The 22,619-nt window shown below is 38.4% G+C and overlaps 1 protein-coding gene across 1 annotated transcript; it reads right to left on the minus strand.

The window, feature by feature from the left end:
- Positions 1-1,264: 1,264 nt before the first annotated feature.
- LOC122903484 (putative coiled-coil domain-containing protein 195) lies at positions 1,265-11,829 on the minus strand. The gene is made up of 3 exons (XM_044244354.1): positions 11,568-11,829; positions 6,685-6,937; positions 1,265-1,388 (listed from the first exon to the last, which is right to left on the minus strand). Exons 1-3 carry the CDS (start codon positions 11,827-11,829, stop codon positions 1,265-1,267), a joined length of 639 nt encoding a protein of 212 aa, XP_044100289.1.
- Positions 11,830-22,619: the final 10,790 nt, after the last annotated feature.

The raw sequence follows: 22,619 nt of genomic DNA on the forward strand, positions 1-22,619 counted from the left end.
TGTATTTTTTAAAAAGAGTATTGGCATTTGGATGGAAACAAGGAATCTGCATTTTATTTTTCTTAATATTTTTTTATTTTAGAGAGAGCACGCACATGGTGGGGAAAGGGGCAGAGGGGGTGAGAGAGAGAGAGAAAGAATCTCACACAGACTCCCCACTCAACTTGGAGCCCAGTGCCGGCTCGATCTCAGGATCCTGAGATCATGACCTGAGCCAAAACCAGGAGTCAGAAACCTAACCAATTGAGCCACCCAGGTGCCCCAGGAGTCTGCATTTTAATGCTCTGAATATTTTAATATATTAGTATACAAGATATTAGTTTTAAAAGGGTATTGGTATTTGACGATGATTGCTGTAAACCAAGATGGGGAAATATTCTCCTGAAAAGAAGTTCAGGAATTGAGGGAATTCTGAGATTTCCAACTCCTAAATAATGATGCTCTGAAGCCTTTTTGCTCTCCTTCCAAGCAAGTTTAGGCTTTGTCATTAGTGAACCCACAATTGCTCTGAGCCCACCATGGATGCTGTGGGAGTCTGCTGTGTTTGTGCTCCCATGCCTGTGACATAGGATATTAAAAGATGAAATGAATTAGTATCAGTGAAATATCAACCAAGAATTAACTAAAAGGATAATCATTCTTGCTTCTATACCATTAATCAAAACAAGAACTTTTTTTTCCCCTATATTTGTTGTAAGTTCATCTGGAGAGGGACACTTATAATGTAAAGAGCGGCATTTCTTTTTTTTTTTAAGATTTTATTTATTTATTTGACAGAGAGAGATCACAAGCAGGCAGAGAGGCAGCAGAGAGAGAGGAGGAAGCAGGCTCCCCGCCGAGCAGAGAGCCCGATGCGGGCCTCGATCCCAGGACCCTGAGATCATGACCTGAGCCGAAGGCAGCAGCTTAACCCACTGAGCCACTCAGGTGCCCAACAGTGGCATTTCTTGATGGCAGAAGGCAGCTACTGAACACTATCATGCAATTTAATTTAATTGTGTTTAATTGCTCATTGCTGCATAGAGAGACTGCAATAGTCACTGAACAGCAATCAACATTAGTATTCGACAATGACATAAAGAAATTACTTCCATTTCTTGGCCAAGTCCATTGACAAGTCGACTGACCTGATGCCAAGCATTTTGTGTGTCTTACTGGGAATCTTTCCAGAACTCTTTGTAGAGGAGGACACAGACCCAGAGGGGCCTCAGTGTTCTCATTTTTGGGAATCAGCTGTTTCTTAAATTTCATCACCCCACACAGCCTATTCTGCAATGGTACTTAGCTGGTTTGTGGTCTGATTTGGTGAACACTTCAAAGAACTTGAATTTTTGGAATATGAAGACAAGTCCATGGGTAACTGGAAACTGACTGTCTTTATCTTGTCCCTAAAGAAAGCAGAATAAGAAGAAGATAAGCAAGACTTTTTAGTGAGCCTTTATATTAAACATCTACTTTTTTTCTAAGCCACCAAAGATTGCCTAAACTGTTAAAAGCTCATTTGAAACATATCATAATACATTTTGTTTAGTTATTCAACAATAATACAACAATAATACAAAAAATATATTGGAATTGGCTTTTGATTAAATCCAATGAAGGATGTTGATGAAACTGAAATTTAGAACAATTGAGGGAAGATTATTCTCTTGATGTTTAAAGTTAAAGAATATCATATTGTCTCAGGTGAAGGGTCTTTCACATTGGAAATCTTCAGGTGAAATGAAGCAGAAATTTGAGGCAATTATTTTATAATCCAGATCAGTCAGCAATTACAGACTTTGAAGTAACAGAATATCCATCACACCTGAACAGTAAAGGGGAGAGAGGAAAGACGGCAATGAATCATGTCATCTGAGGGATTAAATTGTTATATAGAATCTTGACATAAATTAGGATATACTGTTCTCAGGAAAAAGTCAAAAGAATGGTGTTTGAAATTTTTGCCTTTTCTCCAATATTGTCCTCTCTCTGTTCCTCTTTCTTTGTATTGGATAAGGCTATCATTTCACTGAGTGGCATATAGTGGTGTGCATCGAAGGGAACACATCTGCTCCCTCCCTTGGGAGGAAGGTCAGTGGTTCCATATGTTGGAATCAATAAAATAATAACTGCTCTGTCATTTATTAGCCCTCACTTGACTATCTCATTTATTCTTCACAAAAACTCTGAGGTAAATGCTATTGTGATTCCTTTTTTTAAATTTTTCTTTCTTTCTTTTTTTTTTTTTACAGAAGAATAAACTATTATATAAAACAGACTGATAACTTTTTTTAAGGCCAATGATGCAGTTGAGATTTTAGCCATCTGATTTCAGAAGTTGCCTTCTTAACCATTTTGATATGAAAAGGAAAAGGTACGGTTGACCCTTGAACAACACAGGGGTTGGTGGCACTCAGCCCCGGGGCTTTGGAAAATCTGTACATAACTTTTGATTCCCCCCCATAGCCTACTATTGACTTGGGACCTTACCAATAACGTGAATAGTTGAGTAACACATATTCTGTATGTTGTATCTATTATTTACCATATTCTTACAATCAAATACACTAGAGAAAAGAAAGTGAAGGGCAATCATTAAGAAAATGTTCCTTAAGAAAATCATAAGGAAGAGAAAGGACATTTACAGTACTGTACTGTACCTATTGAAAAAAATCCATACATAAGTAGACTGGCGCAGTTCAAATCTGTGTTGTTCAAGAGTCAATGGTGTATGTACTTAATGTATCTGGTTTCTTCTATCTGCAAAATGAATAATATAGCATTTCTAATTAAATTAGTGATTTATTACTAATTTATATTTATATTAATTTATAATTTATTAAAAATTAGAGTAGAGTTGACACACAATGTTACATTAGTTTCAGGTAGACAACATAGTGATTCAACATTTCTGTGTCTCATGCTATGCTCCATATGGACGCTTTCTCTTAATCTTAAGCTTTTTCTTAAATGCAGGACATTAGATTTCTAGGTCTCTAGTTTCTCTGAAAATTCAGGAAAAATTAAAATTCTGTCTCTGGTTTTTGGAGAGCATTTGTTCTTAGAAATATTGACATTGGCATTATTATACCACTTTCTTGGTATAATAATGAAAAGGCTCACAAGCAAATTAGGTACGATGTCTGACTGCTTCAAAAGCCAGTTCAAACAAATTGGTTCTTGATAAATCTTTTGAAAAAAATTTTAAGAACTATTAGAAAGTAAATGAATTTACAAAAAAATTAGGGGGCTAATGTAATGACACATTACTTGACTAGTTAATCACCGAGGATGTAAAAGACAAAATTAAAAAAGCACTATAACAAAAAAATACACGCTTCGTTTTTGTCAACAGTTCTCTGCAATTGACTGGATTTTATGCCAACCCAGCTGTTGATTTCAAGCCATTACTGACTTTCTTGTTTTCACACAAACCTGCAATTGGCTCAGTCTTTCCCATTAAAGTAGATTCTAAATTACCAATAGATTGTGTTCTAAATAGTTTATTCCTTGGCAGCTTGGAATTTGGAAAACATTTTGTTTTAGAAAAATAATACATTATAAATGCTGGCTAGGCTCCCAAGCAATCACAGAAAATAATGTGAATTTTATGAAATTTAATAATACTGTATTTCTCAACATGATAGGTTTGTGAGAATGTAATGGATTAAGGGCAAAAAATAAAACATTATGATAATGTGCACTGCACAATTTCAAAATAGGCAGACACAGAGTGGAAAGGTAGATGCGCATCAAAATCTACCTGGTGGTTATTCAGACAGTAAGTTATGAAAGATTTTCCTTTTTATACTTTTTTACTTTGAATCTTGCATTTATACTTCATAATTTGCAATTTTCTTATTATACTGAATATTTAGTTTCATTATATAACTGGATATATATATGCATTTGGATATATATATAAATAATTTTTCAAAATAAAAGACATTCCTTTTTATGATGAACATTTAATGTATATATATGTATACACATATATATATATACTTTTTTTTTTAGCAAAAGATGCATCTCTGCCTTTCCTCTTTCTTCCCTCTGAAAACACATGGTCATCGGGAGGCCTGGGTGGCTCAGTGGGTTAAGCTGCTGCCTTCGGCTCAGGTCATGATCCCAGGGTCCTGGGATTGAGTCCCACATCGGGCTCCTTGCTCGGTGGGGAGCCTGCCTCTCTCTCTGCCTCTGCCTGCCTCTCTGCCTGTTTGTGTGCTTTCTCTCTCTCTCTTTCTGACAAATAAATAAATAAATAAAATCTTTAAAAAAAAAAAAAAACCAAGAACAAAAAAACACATAGTCATTGACACACAGTGATTGGTTATACACTTCTTGTTTCCATGTCCCACATCTGCTCTGCCAATAAATCTTAGAAGCTCCATATTCAAAGTATATCCAGAAATCACATACACCATTACTACCTTGGCCAAGAAATGATCATCTCTTTCCTAGATCATTTTTTTTTTTAGCCTTAAACCCGGTCTTTTTATTTTCTGTATTGTTTTCCTACAATCTTTTTAAAGCAGGACTCCCAACATGATCCTTTATCTTTATTTTTATTATTTTTTTTAATGCAAAGAATATGTTATGTACTCAGTGCACTTGGGATAAATCTAGAATCATTGGAGGGGAGTGGAAGGTCACCCCTAGTGCTTTGCCCTCATCTTCCCCTGTTCTCTTGCTTGCTCACTCTCTTCCAGCCACACCAGGCTCCTTTCCCTTCCTCAAACACAGTCATGCACTCCCTCTCAGCATCTCTTGCATTTGTTGTCCTCAATTCTTGGAAAGTTTTCCCCACCCAGAAATCCTCAGAATGCTTTCCCTTTTCACTCAGATGGTGAGGTATTTCCTAGCTACCATATATACAATTTCAATAATGCTTCCTTCTCTGACCCTTCCTTTTCCCTTGGAATTGGTTCGATGTTCCCTTTCATACATATCACCATCTAATATAAATGATACACTTTTATGTATTGTCTTATTTATGGATTATCATTGTACAAAGGAATATGCAGGGACTTCTGACAATTTTTTTTTTCCTCTTTATCTTCGTGGCCTAGAATCCTACCCAGCACATAACATGCCTCCAGGATTATTTGTTGAATGAATGAATGAATATAATGAAGGTATAGAAAAAAATAGGTCAAAAGGATAAAAGCAAAAACTCATGGTCCCACTTGCTCATTGGCAGGACCAGGGAAAAGAGATATAGGATTTTTCTCTCTGTTAGTAACATCTTTTTCCTTTAATATATAAAAATATCTAAAAAAAAGTGACAAAATTCTTGCAGAGTAAAACAGTGATCTTTGTAACTTGTATTCCTGAATATTTTTGCATTTTAAAACTTTTCAGAAAGACATTTTGTACTAGCTTTCCAATAAGTACAGGACAAAACACACACTTGTGAGCCTTGCCTGGAAGTCCTCTTATGATGGTCTGTGCTCCCTCCTTCACCCTCATTCACTTGACGACTTTGGTTTTCCCCATAGTTGTGCTTCCTTCTGTCTTATCTTTTCTGCTCTACCTGAGGTGATCTTCCCATTTTCCCCTGCGTGACTATATGCAGCTGTCCTTCATGACACAGGCTACTCTCTCTGTTCCTGTAATAGAACTTTCTGTAAGGGAAACACAATTTTCATCCTGTCTTATAAAATCCAAATGAAACTGGCTCAGCCTTTGTGTCCTGTATCCTGTGGCAGGTCCAGTGCTCTTTCCAATATTGAAGAGAATCCCTGCAGGCCTATCACGGTTATCTCTTGATCTGATTTCCTGTCACTGCTGAGTGTGATGATTTCTTTATTCTCTCTACACCCCATTTACTCCATTTTCTCTTCTTCATGAGAACCCAGGCCTCTTTTTCTCCTCGAAGGAGGCAAATATGTAGAGACTCTCCCTAGAAAGTCAGGGCCTAACTGGGAATTGGAAGTTGGGGTGGAGCATGTGGGAGAGTGGAGGTCATGCTCTAGCCTTATAGAGGGGATAAGTTAGACTCGATAGTGACAGTTTTGTTCTGAAAGGGGCCCTTGGCTTTATCCACTCCTGGCGTCACCATTTGACCTTCCTCTTAAAAGACTCCCGCCCATCTCTCAAATGTCTTCTTAAATCTCTCTTTTTCACAGACTGCGCCTACCTCCCCAAACATCAGCTCCTGGATTTTGAAAAACAAATTCCTTTTCTCTTTGTCTCTTGGCCCTCTTGAGTAATGATTTTTGTATACCACCTGAAAGCCACTGGGTCACTTCCCCCTCAAGAACAGTCGTCTCTCAGAGAAGACTTCTGTGTTCATTTCCTAAAAGAAGTGTGTCTTTTCCTTGAGAAGTATTTTGTTAGAGTGATCAGTTCATTGGTGTGTCTTTGTCATGGAATGAAGGTTTTGAATGTAACGTTTTGGTTTTGCTGAATCTTGTATCACTGGCGGCCAGCTCAGAGTACAGTCATTAGTGCTCGATGAGTAAGGGTAGACCGATGAAGTCTTCTGCTCATAGAGGCATCTGTTAGAGTGACAGTTGATCTCAAAAAATATTTCTTTCTTTTGACCCCCTAAATGCACATATGAGATGGAAATTATTTTGGCCTAAGACACTCTTTGGTTTTGTTTCTTCGACCTAAGACCTTGCCTATCAATGGAAATGCCTGAGTGCTTTCATAGCATGTGCCTATAATCATTCTAACTTGAGGCAGATTATACATTACCTGGTTACATTATCAAAAACATGATCAGGAGAAGTTCTTTGGTTGGAACTAGTGCTGGTTAAAGAACCTGCTGCAAACAGATTTTCTTCATTGCCTTGCTTCTTAATTGAAGAACATGCCAGTGATTTAACTCTTCCCTGAGCTCCTAGAATTCCACTCTTTGGGTGTCTTTCCTCCGGTTCCCAGGGATCATTTGCAGCAAATGAATGAATTGGTGAGGAGATGGAATAGCGTCTAACAATCATGACGTTGCCTGTGTAGGAGACACAAAATTTAAGTTTATGAAATTTTCACCTTTAATGATGTCCACAGATGTCATATTATATTAGTAGTACTTCATTAAAATGACCTAAGCAAAACTATTACTTTTGATTAATTTTTTTCACATAAATTACATCTAGTCATTTATTTATTTGACAAATAATGTTAGGCACTTTTTTATGAGATAGAGATGGGGGTAGTGGCCCACTCAAAACTCTTGCCTGCATAGAGCTTACTATCTTTTTGTGCAGACAGGTGATAAACAAACATTATGTGATAAAATTCAGGTAGTGACAGATCCCGGAAAGTCAAGTTAGGCTGATAAAGGCAAGGGGATAGAGACATATGAAAGAAGAGGTCTGGAAGCTCTATTAACAGTGTGGTTGGCAATACCTTTGTAAGGATACAGCATTAGAACAGAGACCTGGACATGTAGAAATAATAAAACAAGACTTTGAAATGGGAAGAACATGGCTATTCTGGAGATGACAATGCTGGACATTTTTTTCTCTCTCCGTCTAGAAGATTGTAGAAGAACATATTCATCATAGCCTCTCATCACAAAAATTGAACTGGCCGCTGCTAACTGGGCTACATTTGTGTGTCTTGACTTTAGACTTTAGTTGAGATGGTCACTATGAGGAGGCCTGTTGACTGAGAGACGAAAGCACAGGAGGTCTGTGGAAAGAAGCAAAGGTGCCTCAATAGAAAACTAGAGTGTTCTTGAGAGAAATGGAGGGATTTATGGCCTTGTTTGTGAGGGCTTTCAATTCAATTTTTGTCTGTAAATGTCTGCCAATAAACACTTTTCTTGATGTGAATCGAGTATTCTCTGCTCCTTGTAACTCAGGCACTTCGATTAAAAGAGCTTTGTTTTACGGAGTGTAGTTTGTCTGAATTCCTGTGACACCATACTAATGCTGACCAAACATCCAGTTCTCATCCAGGGGGTGAAGAAGCCTGACCTCGGGTTGGTTTTCATTTTCTGGAACACTTAAGGAATGTTTACTGAATCTTTTTTATTTCTAGTCACAGCCTTGGCATGAACTAGCATGGGTGTTTAAGAAAGGCTTGCATCATGTTTGGGTTTTAAGAGCGCTAGAAGCACAATTGTTTCTTAGTTAAGTTTGCTGCCCACATCTGTAGAACGCAGACAGCAGATTGTTAAGGCCATTGCAAAACGTGGAGTGCAGGCTGCCTTGGCTTTTTATGGTTTGGAAGAGTGGAAGATCTGCTTTCAGGCAAGAGTTTGGGGCAGAGAGAAGTGTTTTAAGTCCAAATCTATCCGAAGTGTTTAACTGCATGCAAATACTGTTCCTAAATTATCTTTAAACACTACTTTGGCCATCATCTATAATTCTATAATTGTCTAAGAACAAATTTATGGCTATTGACAATCATAAAAGTTTCTGTTTGGAAGGATTATAAAGTATTCCCTTTAAAGTGAATGGTAGGAAATTACAACTGAAGAAATTGTGCTGATGATGGCAAGGGGAGGTTTATTCTTATTTGGAACCTGTGCTCCAGTTTGACTGACTAGCAACTTGGCTCTTTGTTCATTGCTCTGGGTCACAAGTACAGACTCAAGTCTGTATCCTTTAGTTTCTTATGAGTAAAAGGCAAAGGATATTCAACACAGCATCATGGGGTCATTAGCACAATTTCAGAACTTGCTGCCAAATGCAGTGTATTTACCAGCAAAGGGTGTGAATACATTGCAGAGAATCGGAGGTCCAGTGATGCTGGGGGATCCCTGTAAGGAGTCATTTTTTAAAAATATATAAGGGCAGCATCCGTGAAAATGCTGGTTGGATTTCATATCCACCAAATGCTTATCCACTATTACAGATGCTTCCATGAGAATTTAGCCAGCAAAGACTCTTTCTAAGCAGGTGCTCTTCTGCATTGTTACTATGTATATGTCCCCATATATACTATAGATACATACTATAGACATCCCCTTATTATAGACATATAATATATATATCCCTTTATTATCTATATCTATATATCCCCAAGCAGCTGTGTTCCTGGGTTGTAGCATGTATATGTCCATATATGTATGTGTCCTACTCAGCATTGACCAAGTATTACAAAACTGGGACTGCCATCTGGTGTCCTCATGATCAGGACAATGTTCTTCCTACTTATGTCCCTTACTTTAATGATAGTGTATTGCATTTAAGACACAGATAAATACATGTAAAATAACCCAACTGGGCTTCCAAGCACAAACTTAAATCATGTCTCTTTCTGTGTTTAACTGATACAACAAACTAGAGTCCCCCCCCCCAATTTTACCAGTCCTTTTTTTTTTTTTTAAGATTTTATTTATTTATTTGACAGAGAGAGAGATCACAAGTAGGCAGAGAGGCAGGCAGAGAGAGAGGGAAGCAGGCTCCCTGCTGAGCAGAGAGCCTGATGTGGGGCTCGATCCTAGGACCCTGAGATCATGACCTGAGCTGAAGGCAAAGGTTTTAGCCCACTGAGCCACCCAGGCACCCCACCCTTTTTTTTTTTTTTTTAATTTTATTTATTCACTTGACACAGATCACAAGTAGGCAGAGAGGCAGGCAGAGAGAGAAAAAAAAGGAAGTAGGCTCCCTGCTGAGCAGAAAGCCTGATGCAGGGCTCGATCCCAGGACCCTGAGACCATGACCTGAGCCGAAGGCAGAGGCTTAACCCAGAGGCACCCAGGCACCCCTCACCAGTCCTTTTTAAAGTTTGTGCTAACATTCTTATTGGGAGTTACCATCCATATGCTGAAGGAGTATGCTATCAATTGTGTGCTTAACTCTTATTAATAGTCTAAACTCTCCTAAGATTGATGGCATTCAGGCCCTAAGAGTGTAAAGGGTATGCTATACTTTTTGTTCTTTCACTGGTGTATTTCTTGTTGTAAAATAGCCACAATATATACTAAGACTAAACTTGTGTTTTTTGTCAAGATAAGTTTTATAGAAAATAAATTTGGTAGAGTGTCATTTGCTTTTGGAGTAAGGCCGTGGTTTTCAACTGGGGGAAATTTTGTCCTTCAGGCAAGATTTGGAATCTCCAAAGACATTTTCCTGACTAGAGGGTGAGAGGCAGGTATTACTGGCATGTAGTATTTAGAAGCCAGAAAAGCTACTAAACATCCTATAGTGAAGACAGACCCATACAAATACAGAGATAGTCAGTAGAAAATGTCCAAGATTGCAGAGGTTGAGAAACTTTAGGGTAAGGATGTATTACAAATATCTTTATCTTTCTTTCCTTTTTCCTTTTTTATTTTTTTTAAACCAGGAGAAAGTCGAACCTCCTTGTTAGTTACCCTTTTAGTTTTATTAAATAACCAGCAGACAGAACTACTCAGATCCAGAGTTGCACTTGACAAAAAGGGAAAAAGCCCTGATGGGAATCTCTTCTCAGCTTTGAAATGTAGGGTCCCATGCTAGAGAGAGACCTTCGAACAGAGGAAACCAGCTGGCAAATAGGACATGTTCCCTTGCCAAGCTGTTCAGAACCTCTAAATGGCATTGCCTGAAGCCTTTGACAGAGGATATTAAAAGAGAGTTGAGTATTTAATTACGTACAGCAATTTTATTTGAATCTGCTGCATGTAGGCAAGCACTGATCATTTAAATGCAGAACATAGTTTTTGCCCTGCTGATTTCTGACTTTGTGTAGAGTCTTAACAGTCAATATTCTTCTCCCACAAAAGGTGAGAGATTTGATTCTTAGAATGTATCAAACACTGACCCTACATCTTTTTAAAAAATTAACATACAATGTATTATTTGTTTCAGGGGTACACGTCTGTGAATCATCAGTCTTACATAATTCACAGCACTCACCATAGCACATACCCGTCCCAATGTCCATCACCCAGCCACCCCATCCCTCCTTCACTCCTCCCTTCCAGCAGCCCTGACGCTGCATCTTGAAGCCTTCGACCTGTACAGGATGTTGAATTATGGGCAACACACATTTACACAGGGCAGGAAGTTTCTTTATAAAACATGCGTAAGAAACAACATCTGCCATTTGTTGTGTGCTCGCCAGGTGTCAAATTAAGCACTCAGTCTATTATTACAGAGAGATAGGTACCATAACCATGTCAGGTAGGTACTCTAACACTTCCCAACGTAGAAAACAAAGGTGAAAGATGTCTCCTAAGTATCTCTGGGTCAAGTGGATAATGAATGACAATCACTTGCAACCATAATTGTCCGACTGTCATAATCATACCTTGAGCTAGTGTGCAATATTGTAACTTGGTAAGTGAGCATGGCTTTTGACACACACCCATTCAGTGTTCTATGATGGGACATTTAAAGTCTTGAGGTCAAGAAGGAAAAAAACACATTGTTTTTTATATGACTGATTTTCACAAACCTGCCATTCCCACCTTTCCAGGGAGATCTGGAAATAGTGTTTGGTGTTGCTAAAATATGTTGCTTGAAGATGCTAATGATTTTTCCCCCTAGGGATTTAGAAGTAATCTACCAGGAGAAAAAAGGATGGAACTCACCACTACCAACACCAACTTCTGCAGTTATGTGAAAGGCACAATAAACCTAATGTTTAGGAGGACTTTGCAAAGATGGGCACAGCCCAGAAGAGCTATGGATATTCGGTACCTTGATGTTCCAGCACAGCTGGTGCCGCATCTACGGAAACACCACCGTGAAGGGGTGCTGGAGATTTTTCAGATGCTTTTTCAAGGTTACCAAGGTCTATGACTTCCTCTTCCCTTTCATCTTCTGATTCTCCGCTGGGGCCTGGGGTTCTCTGGCTACTTGAGGCCAGCTTCATCCGAAGGACTTGATTCTCTTTCTTCAGCTTGTTGATCTCTGCCCGCATTTCCTGGATAATCCTTATGAACTGGATGTTAGCTTCCATTTGCCCCGTCTCGGGTGGCCCTGGTTTGCTCCTCTGGGGAGACAGGTCACCTTTTGCTCATGGACCAAATGCACAGTCTACTCAGCAGGACTGGTGGATCCCACCCATAAACCTTCCTGAACAATAGATGTCACTCTTCTCTGGGCCATCTTTCAGCACCTGGGGAGTTATACTGTCAGAGAGGAAAAGGATCTCCATGACTTATTTATTCTGGGGTTTGTTTTTCAGAACAGAGCTTTTCTTTGTATCTTTCATTTCATATCAATCCACAGTTCTAGAATATTGCTATGTGACTGAAGAGAAGGGAGCATTCCGAAAATTTCCAGGGTGGAATAGAATCTCTCGTTTCTGTTGTGAATTCACAACCTACCAGCTACTCAGTTTTCTGTGTTACTACTTCTGGAATCAAATGTTTTATAGAATCACCCAACTGTCATTAGTAAATGAAAATGGGCACATAAGAATTGTGCCTTGTTTTTTCTATAAAATATGTCATAATTCTGTACTTTTGGGGCAAGTTATTAATCTTGACACTTGTTGATTGAGGGTAACAGTATTCATAGGGAACATATGATTATAGAGATTATTATATAAGATAATTAGTTATACCTAAATCCCTCAAGATAAGGGCACTTATCACTTTTCAGTAGGTTTCTATCTTATAAGCATTTTTGCTATTATTTGGTTTTAGATTGTTTGCTTGGGCAAAGGTTGCCCAGGGATATTTTGGAAAGGTAAGAAGATATAGGTTGAACATTAATGTTGAATGAGAAGGACATGCAACAATTAACAGCTTTCATTACTTATTTCCTGAAGAGGCTTCTTTGTTGGGAATGAAAAGTATGAATCTTAAATAGCATATGCTCTGATAGCAGTATCTATTTGGAAATTCAATTAATGTTTAAACATACGCACTTCTGCAATAGGGTAAAATGATTAGAAAATTTTTCATGGTGATTGTTTTCCCTGCACATTCATTTCCTTCTGTTTTCTGTATATATTGATTTTTTTTTTTTTTTTTTTGGCTAGCTTAATAAATATTTGTTGATTGATCCAAGGCTGCAGTTTGAAGGAGTGATTAGAGAAAGTTTTATTCCCTTTATATGTATACACATTTTTGTATGCATTTAATCTTGGGATGTGTTTATTAAAAAATCAGTCTAAAAATAATGAGGCTGTTTATACTACTTCTATTTGTATGTAAATGAATTCTAGTAAACATTTCTGTACCAGGAACTCTACATGCTGTAGCAGTGGGTAGTGGAAATACGGAATTTGGATTTTAAAGGTTATCAGTTGAACCACCTATCAGATGTTCAAATCTGTTCCAGACCATCTCTGTAATGGATTATTGACCCTATATTTGAGAATTTCTCCTTTAGGGGGATCCCCTTCTTGCCAAGGTATGCTATTTATGTTTTAATTAAAATTATCCACAATGACCAAAAATTGGCCTCTATCTATATTGTTTCTCATTCTTTTCTTTGGAGAGGTTATGTAACACATCTAATCCTTGTTCTAATAAAAACTCTTATTCCATCATGTTCCAATGAATGTCTCTTCTCCAGAATGAACCTCCCCAATTTCTTCAGCTATTTGTGATCTAAGGTGGGATCAAGGGCATTAGGTCCATCATGGACACTCTCTTTCAAACATGTTTCCATTTGTTGATAAGCCTCTTGAATTAGAATGTCTGCCCTGAATACATTCTCCTGAAGGATCAGAATAACATAAAATACACTGCCCTAGGTTCTATAAAGTGTTTTTTGGAAACTATGCCATGAAAGTGGGCAGTAAAAATCATTTTTGGAATTGCATCCAGCACAACAGAGCAGAAATAAAAATAACTTGTATAACTGTTGGAAATGACAAGAAAGCCATCATTGTATACAGACAATATGATTATGTATCTAGAAAGTTCAAGGAAAAGAATAAAAAATTTTATTTTGTAATTTACACTTATGTTGCAAAATAAGCATTTAAAGATCAATAGTTTCCCTAAATACAATTAATAACTGTATAGAAAATATAATTGAAAAGTACTCCGCTGACAAGAGGTCCCCCCATATATAAAAACTCAGAAATGATCTTTTAAAAAGTTTGTAAAGTATATAATAAAGAAAAATGTAGAATTTTATGGAGATGGAAAACTTGAGAAAATGGAGATTACGATCCCAGTAAGAAGATTGTATATTTTGAAGAAGTCTTAAATTATTTCGAATTTATAGATTTAATGGAAGCTCAATTGAAATCTCTATGGGACTTAAAAAAAAAACAAAACAAAACTGATGAACCCATTCTAAAGATCATCTGGAGACAATAGTTTTGAAGTATGTGAAAGCAGAGTATTTATTGGGTTCTTGCCTTATTAAATTTTTCAGTATAGTCTGAAGCTCTGAAAGTGAAAACAGTGAACACTGGTGAATTTGCAGATGGGAAGTTACAATTCCTAGAAGAAACACAAATGGCAAAAAAATGTGAAAAAAGCCCCGTATCACTAGTAATTTCACAAATTATAATACTGAAATACTTTTTTTTTTTTTTTGGAGGGGCCCAATAAGTTAACAAAGGTTTTGAAAAGTGAATAAAATTAATGTAAAACAACAATTGTTTATTGACATATATCAACTGACAATACTTATTGATTTATAGGTTTCTTTTTGATAAGCAATTTAAAAGCAAGTAGTAGGGATATTTTAAAATTTTTTAACTGTGGACTTTTAAGTTCTACCTTTAAACTCTACCTAATAAAGTAATTACATTTAAAGTTTTTTATATTTTATATTTTTATTTTATAAAAGGATGCTCTTTGCACACTAATAGCAAAACCTAGGAAATATCTAAATGTTCAAAAAAGAAGAATCAATAAATAAAATATGGAATAGACATAAAACAGAATAGTATTCTGAACCTGAAAACATTGAGTAAAAAAGTAATATACCCAACTGTATATAGACTAAAATCAAAACCATGTGAAATGGATTGGAAACACCCCAAAAGGAAAACAATTCCTATTTCTGGTAAGATTTTGGATAATTTTTATTTATCCCTGTATGCTATCTGAATTAAAAAAAAAAAAAAAATATATATATATATATATATATATATATATATAGTTACATGTAAGACTTCCATAAGGAAAAAATTAAGAAATGGAAAGAAAGTAGGTAATATGAAAGAAACTTAATAAAATGAACTAACATCACATTTTCTTGGGATTTCTTTTTAACTTGTGATTAAGCCAAATGGCTGTGAGAACTGGAAATTCTTTTCCTTCCCAAACTAGTTTTGGTTTTTTTTAAAGATTTTATTTATTTATTTGACAGACAGAGATCACAAGTAGGCAGAGAGGCAGGCAGAAGAGAGAAGGAGGAAGCAGGCTCCCTGCAGAGCAGAGAACCCAATGTGGGACTCAATCCCAGACCCTGAGATTATGACCCGAGTCGAAGGCAGAGGCTTTAACCCACTGAGCCACACAGGCGCCCCTAGTTTTGGTTTTTAATAGTTGTCAGTAATTTTGAAATTTGATGTATGAGTGAAAACTATTTAGAATTGGTACATTTTTATATAAATGCTAGGACTATAGGACTATAACTATATGTGATTTATTTTCAAGTAATAATCCAGGCAATAAATTGGCTTGGGGGTCCAGTCTGAAGAATGGCAGAGCAGGTGATTGTTGATGTGTGGAAGGACTATGACCACTGCCACCATGACTCCTTGATGGGGCTTTTGATCTTTCCCTTGAGCCAATCAAGACTCTGGGTCTTTTTTCTAGAGCAGGAATCCATCAATATCACCTGGGAGTACTTGCTAAAATGCAGGTCTAGGGTTCAACCCTGGACCTGGTGCACACTCTCCTGCAGTAGACTTGGTAAATTATGTTATAAGAAGCTTCCTGGGAGCAATTACAAAGCTTCTGGTAGCACATTTAAGAAGAAAAAGAAACAGATTAAATTAAAGTTAATATATTTTATGGAACACAATAGATCTAGAATAGTTACAATTCAAATGTAAATAAATATTAAAATTGCTAGTGAGATATTTTTACATGATTAATGCTCTTGCTAAGTCTTTAAAAATCCAGTGTACATTTTACACTTACAGCCCATCATAATTCAGACACTAAATTTTCATCGGAAATACTTGGTTTGTGTTCAGATTTATAAAGTTATTTGAAAAAGAGGATTTGCACACCTGAGTAAGTTCAGACGTACTTAAATGCACTTGGTATTAGTCTGTCTTCTGCATAGTAGCCTCCAGTCATCCTCCAGGGCAGTGGGAGTAATGGGGAAATTCCTACAGTGACACTCCAAGTCTTAGCCCTCTGGTTTTTGGTTCTGCTCTCATTTCATCTGCCACTCCCCTGCTCCAACACGCCATTCCACCCCAGTCACATGGGCCTTCTACGTTCCATAAACACTCCAGACACATTTTTGCCTTAGGACCCTGGTCTTAGCTGTCCCTGGGATTGATGGTGCTTCTCCCCAGATTTCCACATAGTGAATTCCCTCATCTTCTACATCAGCTGATAAACCACTCCCCTCCAGCATGAGTCCACATGGTGGGAATGCAGTAGATCTTTGGCTTTTCCTACATCTAAGGAAAAAGTTTAAGAAAGCAGATGAATGCATTAGGATGTCTATTTTCCAGACAACAGAGTTGGTACTTCCTTCGATCCTCTTTGAATAAATGATGACCCAGCCTGTCTTTTTTTCTGGACATAAAATCATGCCTTGCTAGAATATGGTGTGTAAGGCTGATGTGGCTTCCTTAATGTGTCAGAACCTTCAGTTTTAGTCAGTGACAGAGGATGAGCAAGGTCAGATTAGAACTCTGGGATTTAACTGCATCATTACCACTAGACCACACGTCCTAGGTAGAAACACCTGATTGCCTTCCCCTCTAAAACATAAGAGAAAAATGTCACTTACGTGAAATCTTATGTCTTGCTTTCAGGCAGGCATACATCTGCTGTTTTAAATTATTTAAACAGCTGCTGAGAAATTTGACTTTTGCATGATCTGCTGAGAATTCACTCTGACCTTGAACTTGATATGTAGCCATTGTCAGAGTGATTTCCCAGGTGACCGGAAGCATCTGGTGTTGCAATGAGCCCAGACTCAGGAGCCTATTTGACAGTCTGCCATCTCGCCATTGTTTTGACATTTGAGTACCACACAGTGCCAGAGCAGCCATGTGGAAAGGAAGGAGGAGATGAGAAGTTTTTGATGGGTACAGCATGCATGAAATGCTAAGTCTGTGAGAGGGATGTTTAAGGATGCCCTGGGTCAACTCACATGAAAGAGATTAGCTGCCTGTGTGCAGCCTGATGTGAGATGATCTTGCATTGGCTGGCTTTGTGAGCATGAGGAGACTGCCTTGGGGACAGGCATGGGAAGGAACAACCACCATCTGATAGGTGACTGCGGACCTCTGGTGAGTCTCTAATTGGCAAAAGAATTTCAGGGTTTCCCTGAGACTGGCATGTGCGCAAAGAATTTGCACCGATATAATGGACAGGGCAAAATCATGGGTCCTAAAGTCCTAACTTCTGCTCTGTCACTAATTCATCATTAAACCTTATTCACAAATTATGGGCATCGCAGAAATTATAAATCAAATGCCTTACACAGAGAGGCGGTAAAGTCAATGGATGAGGATGCCAAGTCCAGCAACTACTCACCTCCAGACATTTGTTGCCATGAAGGAATGCAGTGCTTTGGACTCCCCCAAAAGCTGAGAATCCAGATTTTATATGAGATCTCCACATTTTTAAAGCTAGACAACTAATTCAACTTTTCAGATATACTGTGCGGCCCCAACAAAACGCGTTAGAGAGAATGAGTAGATTGTCTCAGTTTTAAATGTGTGGAAACAGAGTCCTTCCTTTTTCCCACGAGAAACTTAGGATCAGAAAAGTAATCTAGCTCTCCAAGATCAACTTGCGTTAATGAACGTTTGCTGAGTCCCAAGTTTATGCCTCCAGGCAAGATAACCTGTAAAGATCTTTACTGGATAAACTTTCACTGCAAGACCAAGCCACTCCTTTTTTTCTGAGCTTGTATCTGTACCTGTAAATGAAACAGAAGCACAGTTATCTCCATGAATAACTGTGAAGAGTAAATGAATTTACAATAAGTACTTTGAAATGAGTCAATTTCAAATAAATGTAGTTGAATAACATCAAATGTTAACATCGAATATTGCTGGTTGGTCCTTCTTTTTGTCTTCCAGCATCAGCCCTGCAGGGAGAGGGCTTCTCAGGCCAGGAGGGGGATGGGAAGGCGGAGGAAGGGGTGGGGAAGAGAGCCTGGTCTGCTGCAAGGTTTGCAAGCTTTATGGAAGCTTCATACTTGCGTCACCATCAGCAAGTTATTCCTTTCTGCTGAGCCATTATATTTTTACTTTCTGAAAATCCTTCTTGTCACTTGTGGGTCATTTGGGAAGAATCAACATCTTTTCTGCATTAAGTCTTTATTATGACATTTATTCAGATCTCCTTTTAAGTACTTCCATGGGGTTTCTTAGTTCGATCCATTGGAGTCTTGGATTTGTTTTATTATGCAATACTTGCATTATCATGTAGCTCTGAATGTTTTGTCATTTCTATTGCTATCATCACATGCATTCCATCAAGAAATACTTACTTCTTATCATGTGCCAAGCCCCGTGCAAAGTACTGGGCTTTTACTGAAACGCAAGATAGACAAAAACTCCCTACCTGAGTGGAATTTATATTCTAATCAGATGAGGAGCAAAGAAGCACAATATATAGGAAAAATGTAAAGCATATGAGAAGGGATGTAGCTATGGAGAAAAATAGAGCAGGGAGAAGGCACACAGAATGCCAGGTGAGGGCAGTGAGAATTTGATTTTAAATTCATTTTAAAAGCTGAGCAGCTAGGAAAGGTGTCCCTATGAAGGTGATCCGAGGAACGGAAGGAGAACACTGATGAGGAAGTAGCGTGTCTGGCATAGTGAGTGGAAAGAACACAGGCAATGAGGCAACTATATTCTTGTCATGTGTGCTGGTGTCACAGAGCCCAGAGCCATCCGAATGGATGGGATATGGGAGAAAGTACTAGAAAGTCAGGCAGGTAAAGGGGGAGACAGAGCAGGTGGCTTCAGATTATTTTTCCAAATGATAAATTTATGAAACCCAAATTATTGATGTATTTGGACTCATTTCTACTTAATTCTCTATTTGCAATTCTTTTCCCCTTGGATTCCTTTTCTTCATTTACCTCTGGCATCAGATGGCTTAATAAAATCACCTTTATATCATACTATAGAAAGGAGCACAGTCTCTGAAAGTGATGAAGTTCTAGAACATAGATGAGGTTCGGTGGGGTGAGGTTCGGAGCCGATGACCAAAAAAGAATTCTTGAGACATCTTTGATGCAAAATGGTGGTTTATTAAAGCACAGGGACAGGACCGTGGGCAGGAAGAGCTGCTACCCCGGGGATGTGAGGAGTGGTCTATTATATACTAGTAAGTTTGGGAGGGGATTAGGGATGATTTAAGTCTCTAAGGAATTTTGGAAGCAAGGTTTCTAGGACCTTGAGGGGCTAGCTATTTCTGGGGAAAAGGTTATCATTACCAGTAATAAAACCTTCTTGTGAGACCCTTTAGATGTATATCAGTGGGCCTTATGCTTGGTAATGATTGTTGACACTATCTTGGAGGTTTAGAGATAAAGTTTCCTAAGGGAATTGTTAAAGTAGACTTATTTTACTGGTTGGGGATAGGGGGTTGGTCAACCTAAGATTGTCCTTTGCCTTTAGCAAAGCCTTACGATGGAGGTCACTGCCTGTTTTAAGGGCTTGCCAGTAGGTAAGGAAATTTAATAATTATTCTTCTGCCTCTGTGTCCCACATCAAAAGCACTCTCTGGCAGTGAGTTCTGGCTTCCCCACTTTTTAGCAATACGACCTCAGGTCTGTCACTTCTCTGTGCCCTTGGCTGCCTACCGGAGAGAAATGCTGACTAGGAGTGGTCCTCTCATGGCAGGTTGTAAGGAGGGCGTGGAGCCCTTCGGCAATGGCTAGTATACACAAGTCCTCAAAATGTGTTCGTTATTCTTCTGCTGGTTTGAAAGCTCTGTATTGATTATATTTCACACTGTCAATTTTTAAAGACACATATTTTTTAATAATGTGAAAAGTTATTTGATATTACTTCCTCCTCTTGGCCACTACAAAACGTAACATTCTTTACCTTCCCCTTAAACATTTCTTATTTGTGATTGTTATTTAGAATTTGTTTTTAAAAAAATATGCTTTTTTTTTTTTTTTTTGCCGTCATCAGATTACTAAATTTAACAATACATTGTGACTCTTCTGGACTTGTCCTGTGTTTTCCTTGGGTTTCTCTTTCTTCTTGATTTAGTGTATTTTTTTTTTTTACCAGTTTTGTTTTGTTTTGTTTTTAATGAGGGTCTTTGGGCCTCTGAACTATGCTTTTATAACTAGATAGGCTTTTATTTTGTTCTAACTTGTGAATAAGGGCTTACTGGGATATAAAATTTCACAATACTGGTAAGGCTTCCTGAAAGTTCTTGAACCTCATTGGACATCACTTTTTTTTTTTTTTTTCTTTAAACACTGTCTATCAACTACAAGATCACAAAATTGTTCTGAGCACTACAGCAGAGAGAGGCAGGTGTGAGGATTTCAGTACTCGGGATCTCTCCAGTTTGTTTCCACTTTGTTTCTATGTTGGTCGTTATGGATGGAATCAGATAGTGTAAACATTGTAGCTTGGATAACATCCTTCCTCTATGAAGGAATATGGGCAAGGTTTGTTCTCTGTGTGATTCAACTTTTATTTCTCCAGTAACATTGCACTTTTGAAGGTACCTGTATTTGTATGGACTCTAAATAAAAGGAATTTATTTGTTCAGAAGAAAAAATTGTATTTTGAATACACCTTTTGATTGCTTTTTGGCCTCTGTTGCTAGTAAATTTGTGGTAAATTTAATTCTCATTCCTCTGGAAGCAATTTTCCTATTCATTAGAGTATGATTTTATCACTATTTATCTTGCTCATGATTCATAGTGACTTCTGATCTGTTCACATGTCTGCTGTTAAGAGAAAATAAAATAACCAGGCCCCTGCTTACCTCTCATTGTTCATCTTCATGTTACTCTTCTCTCACTCACCACATTCACATTACCCGCACCTTTCTAGATGTCCAAAGGTCCTCTTCTCTTAGAGAGTCTTGACACATCTTGCTGGTTTTGACCTGAAAACTCCCTTCTACATCTTCTTCTGAAACCTATTTATCCTTCAGGTCCCACCTTAAGTATGCCTTTCTTGCAGATGCTTATTTGGAATCCCCTGACCAGCTTAGAGACCACAACACATTCTCTCAGGGAACTCCGTATACTTCCCTTGTAGCTTTTGTCAAAATAGTAAGAAAAAAAAATTGTTCCTTGTATATCTGCCTCCGCCTTTGTTATTTTAAGCCCCATGAAGACAGGGACTGTCTTGTTCCCACAGCATCCCCAGTACTTGACTGTGCCCATCTTGTGCTTCCCAGAAGCAGATGTTAAGAAGGGTTAGACATACAGGAGATTTCTTAGGGGAAATGTTGTGAAGGCTAAAGGGGAACGAGGGCAGAAACCAACAGGGAGAGTCAGGGAGAGGGGGAAGGAAGGGTTGAATAAGAAGAGTGTCAGACTTCAGCATGACATTGAGAAAATCTGGGCCAGGTCACTGTGGAGTCTGCAAGCAAAAGCTGCTCCTTAGAGAAAGCCTGTGTTGGGCAAAAATCTCCAGCATGGGTCACCCTCCACCCCCCACCGCTGCTGGGCTCAGCGTTGACCCAGAAGAGTTCAGAGACGTGGGGCTTGGACATGTTTGTCACAGCAGATCTGGAGCTGTGACAGATGAGCTGGGAATGCCAGGCAATAATGCTCCCACAAAAGGTCCTCTCGAGGGGGTTCTGTGTGGGTCTTCCCACGGGTCCCAGGCTCGTGTGGTTTCTGGAATGGATCGAATGGGCTCCCCAGAATCAATGTCTACGTCTCGGTGCCTGGACCCTGTGAATGTGAACTTATTTGGAAAAAGGGTCTTTGCTGATACAATTAAGATAATGAAGGATCCTGAGATGAGATCCATAGCTGCTGCATGGAGGCTGCATCCGACAGTCTAGACCCAGAACCTATCCACCATCCTGGGAGATCCTTCAACAGTACAACTCCTGATTATGCTGTTTATTGCAAGCAATGTGATATGTGTGTCTGTGTGTGTGCATGTGTGTACACCCTCACACACACAACACCTAAAATCTTACAGAAGGACTATCTGAAAAATGCACACTTCCTGCACCCAGCAGCAGGCCTCAGTGTGGGTCAGATCCTTTCTCGAGACCTGTTTGCTGCTCTTCCTCTCTCTTACTTCTTTTATTTCCTCAAAATTTTGCTGGAAGAGCAAACAGTTCAATAAAAAAAGAAGTATCTCCCACTGACTTGTATTCCCTAACTGATTTCAGTGTCTTTTATTTTTGAAGAGAACTTTCTCTAGACAATAATTCTTAGTTTAGGCTGCCTCTGTGTGTCTGTGGACTCGTATTTCCAAGCTCTCTCTCTTCTCCAAACGTTATTGTCTGAGGAATTGCCGTGACCCGGAGGGACTGTCCCATTTGGTTTTTCAGGTGTGCTGGGCTAGAAAAATCCTGGAAACAGTCCGTAAGCATTGATATGCTTCCTTATCGTCACCTGATGGTGATCATATGAACATCCACACTCACGTACAGCTCTGTGAGATGATTCACAGGGAGTCGG

This window comes from Neovison vison, chromosome 3 (genome assembly GCF_020171115.1).
Source record: "Neovison vison isolate M4711 chromosome 3, ASM_NN_V1, whole genome shotgun sequence".
Classification (NCBI taxonomy): domain Eukaryota; kingdom Metazoa; phylum Chordata; class Mammalia; order Carnivora; family Mustelidae; genus Neogale; species Neogale vison.

Bases quoted from the DNA above. Each gene is read 5' to 3' on its own strand.
- LOC122903484 (XM_044244354.1), bottom strand. From the start codon at position 11,829: ATGGAAGCTAACATCCAGTTCATAAGGATTATCCAGGAAATGCGGGCA. The intron at 6,938-11,567 runs GTACCGAATATC...TCTCCTACACAG, and splicing joins AGCTGTGCTGGAACATCAAG to GCAACGTCATGATTGTTAGA. The intron at 1,389-6,684 runs GTAATGTATAAT...TGCTTTCTTTAG, and splicing joins GTTTTTGATAATGTAACCAG to GGACAAGATAAAGACAGTCA.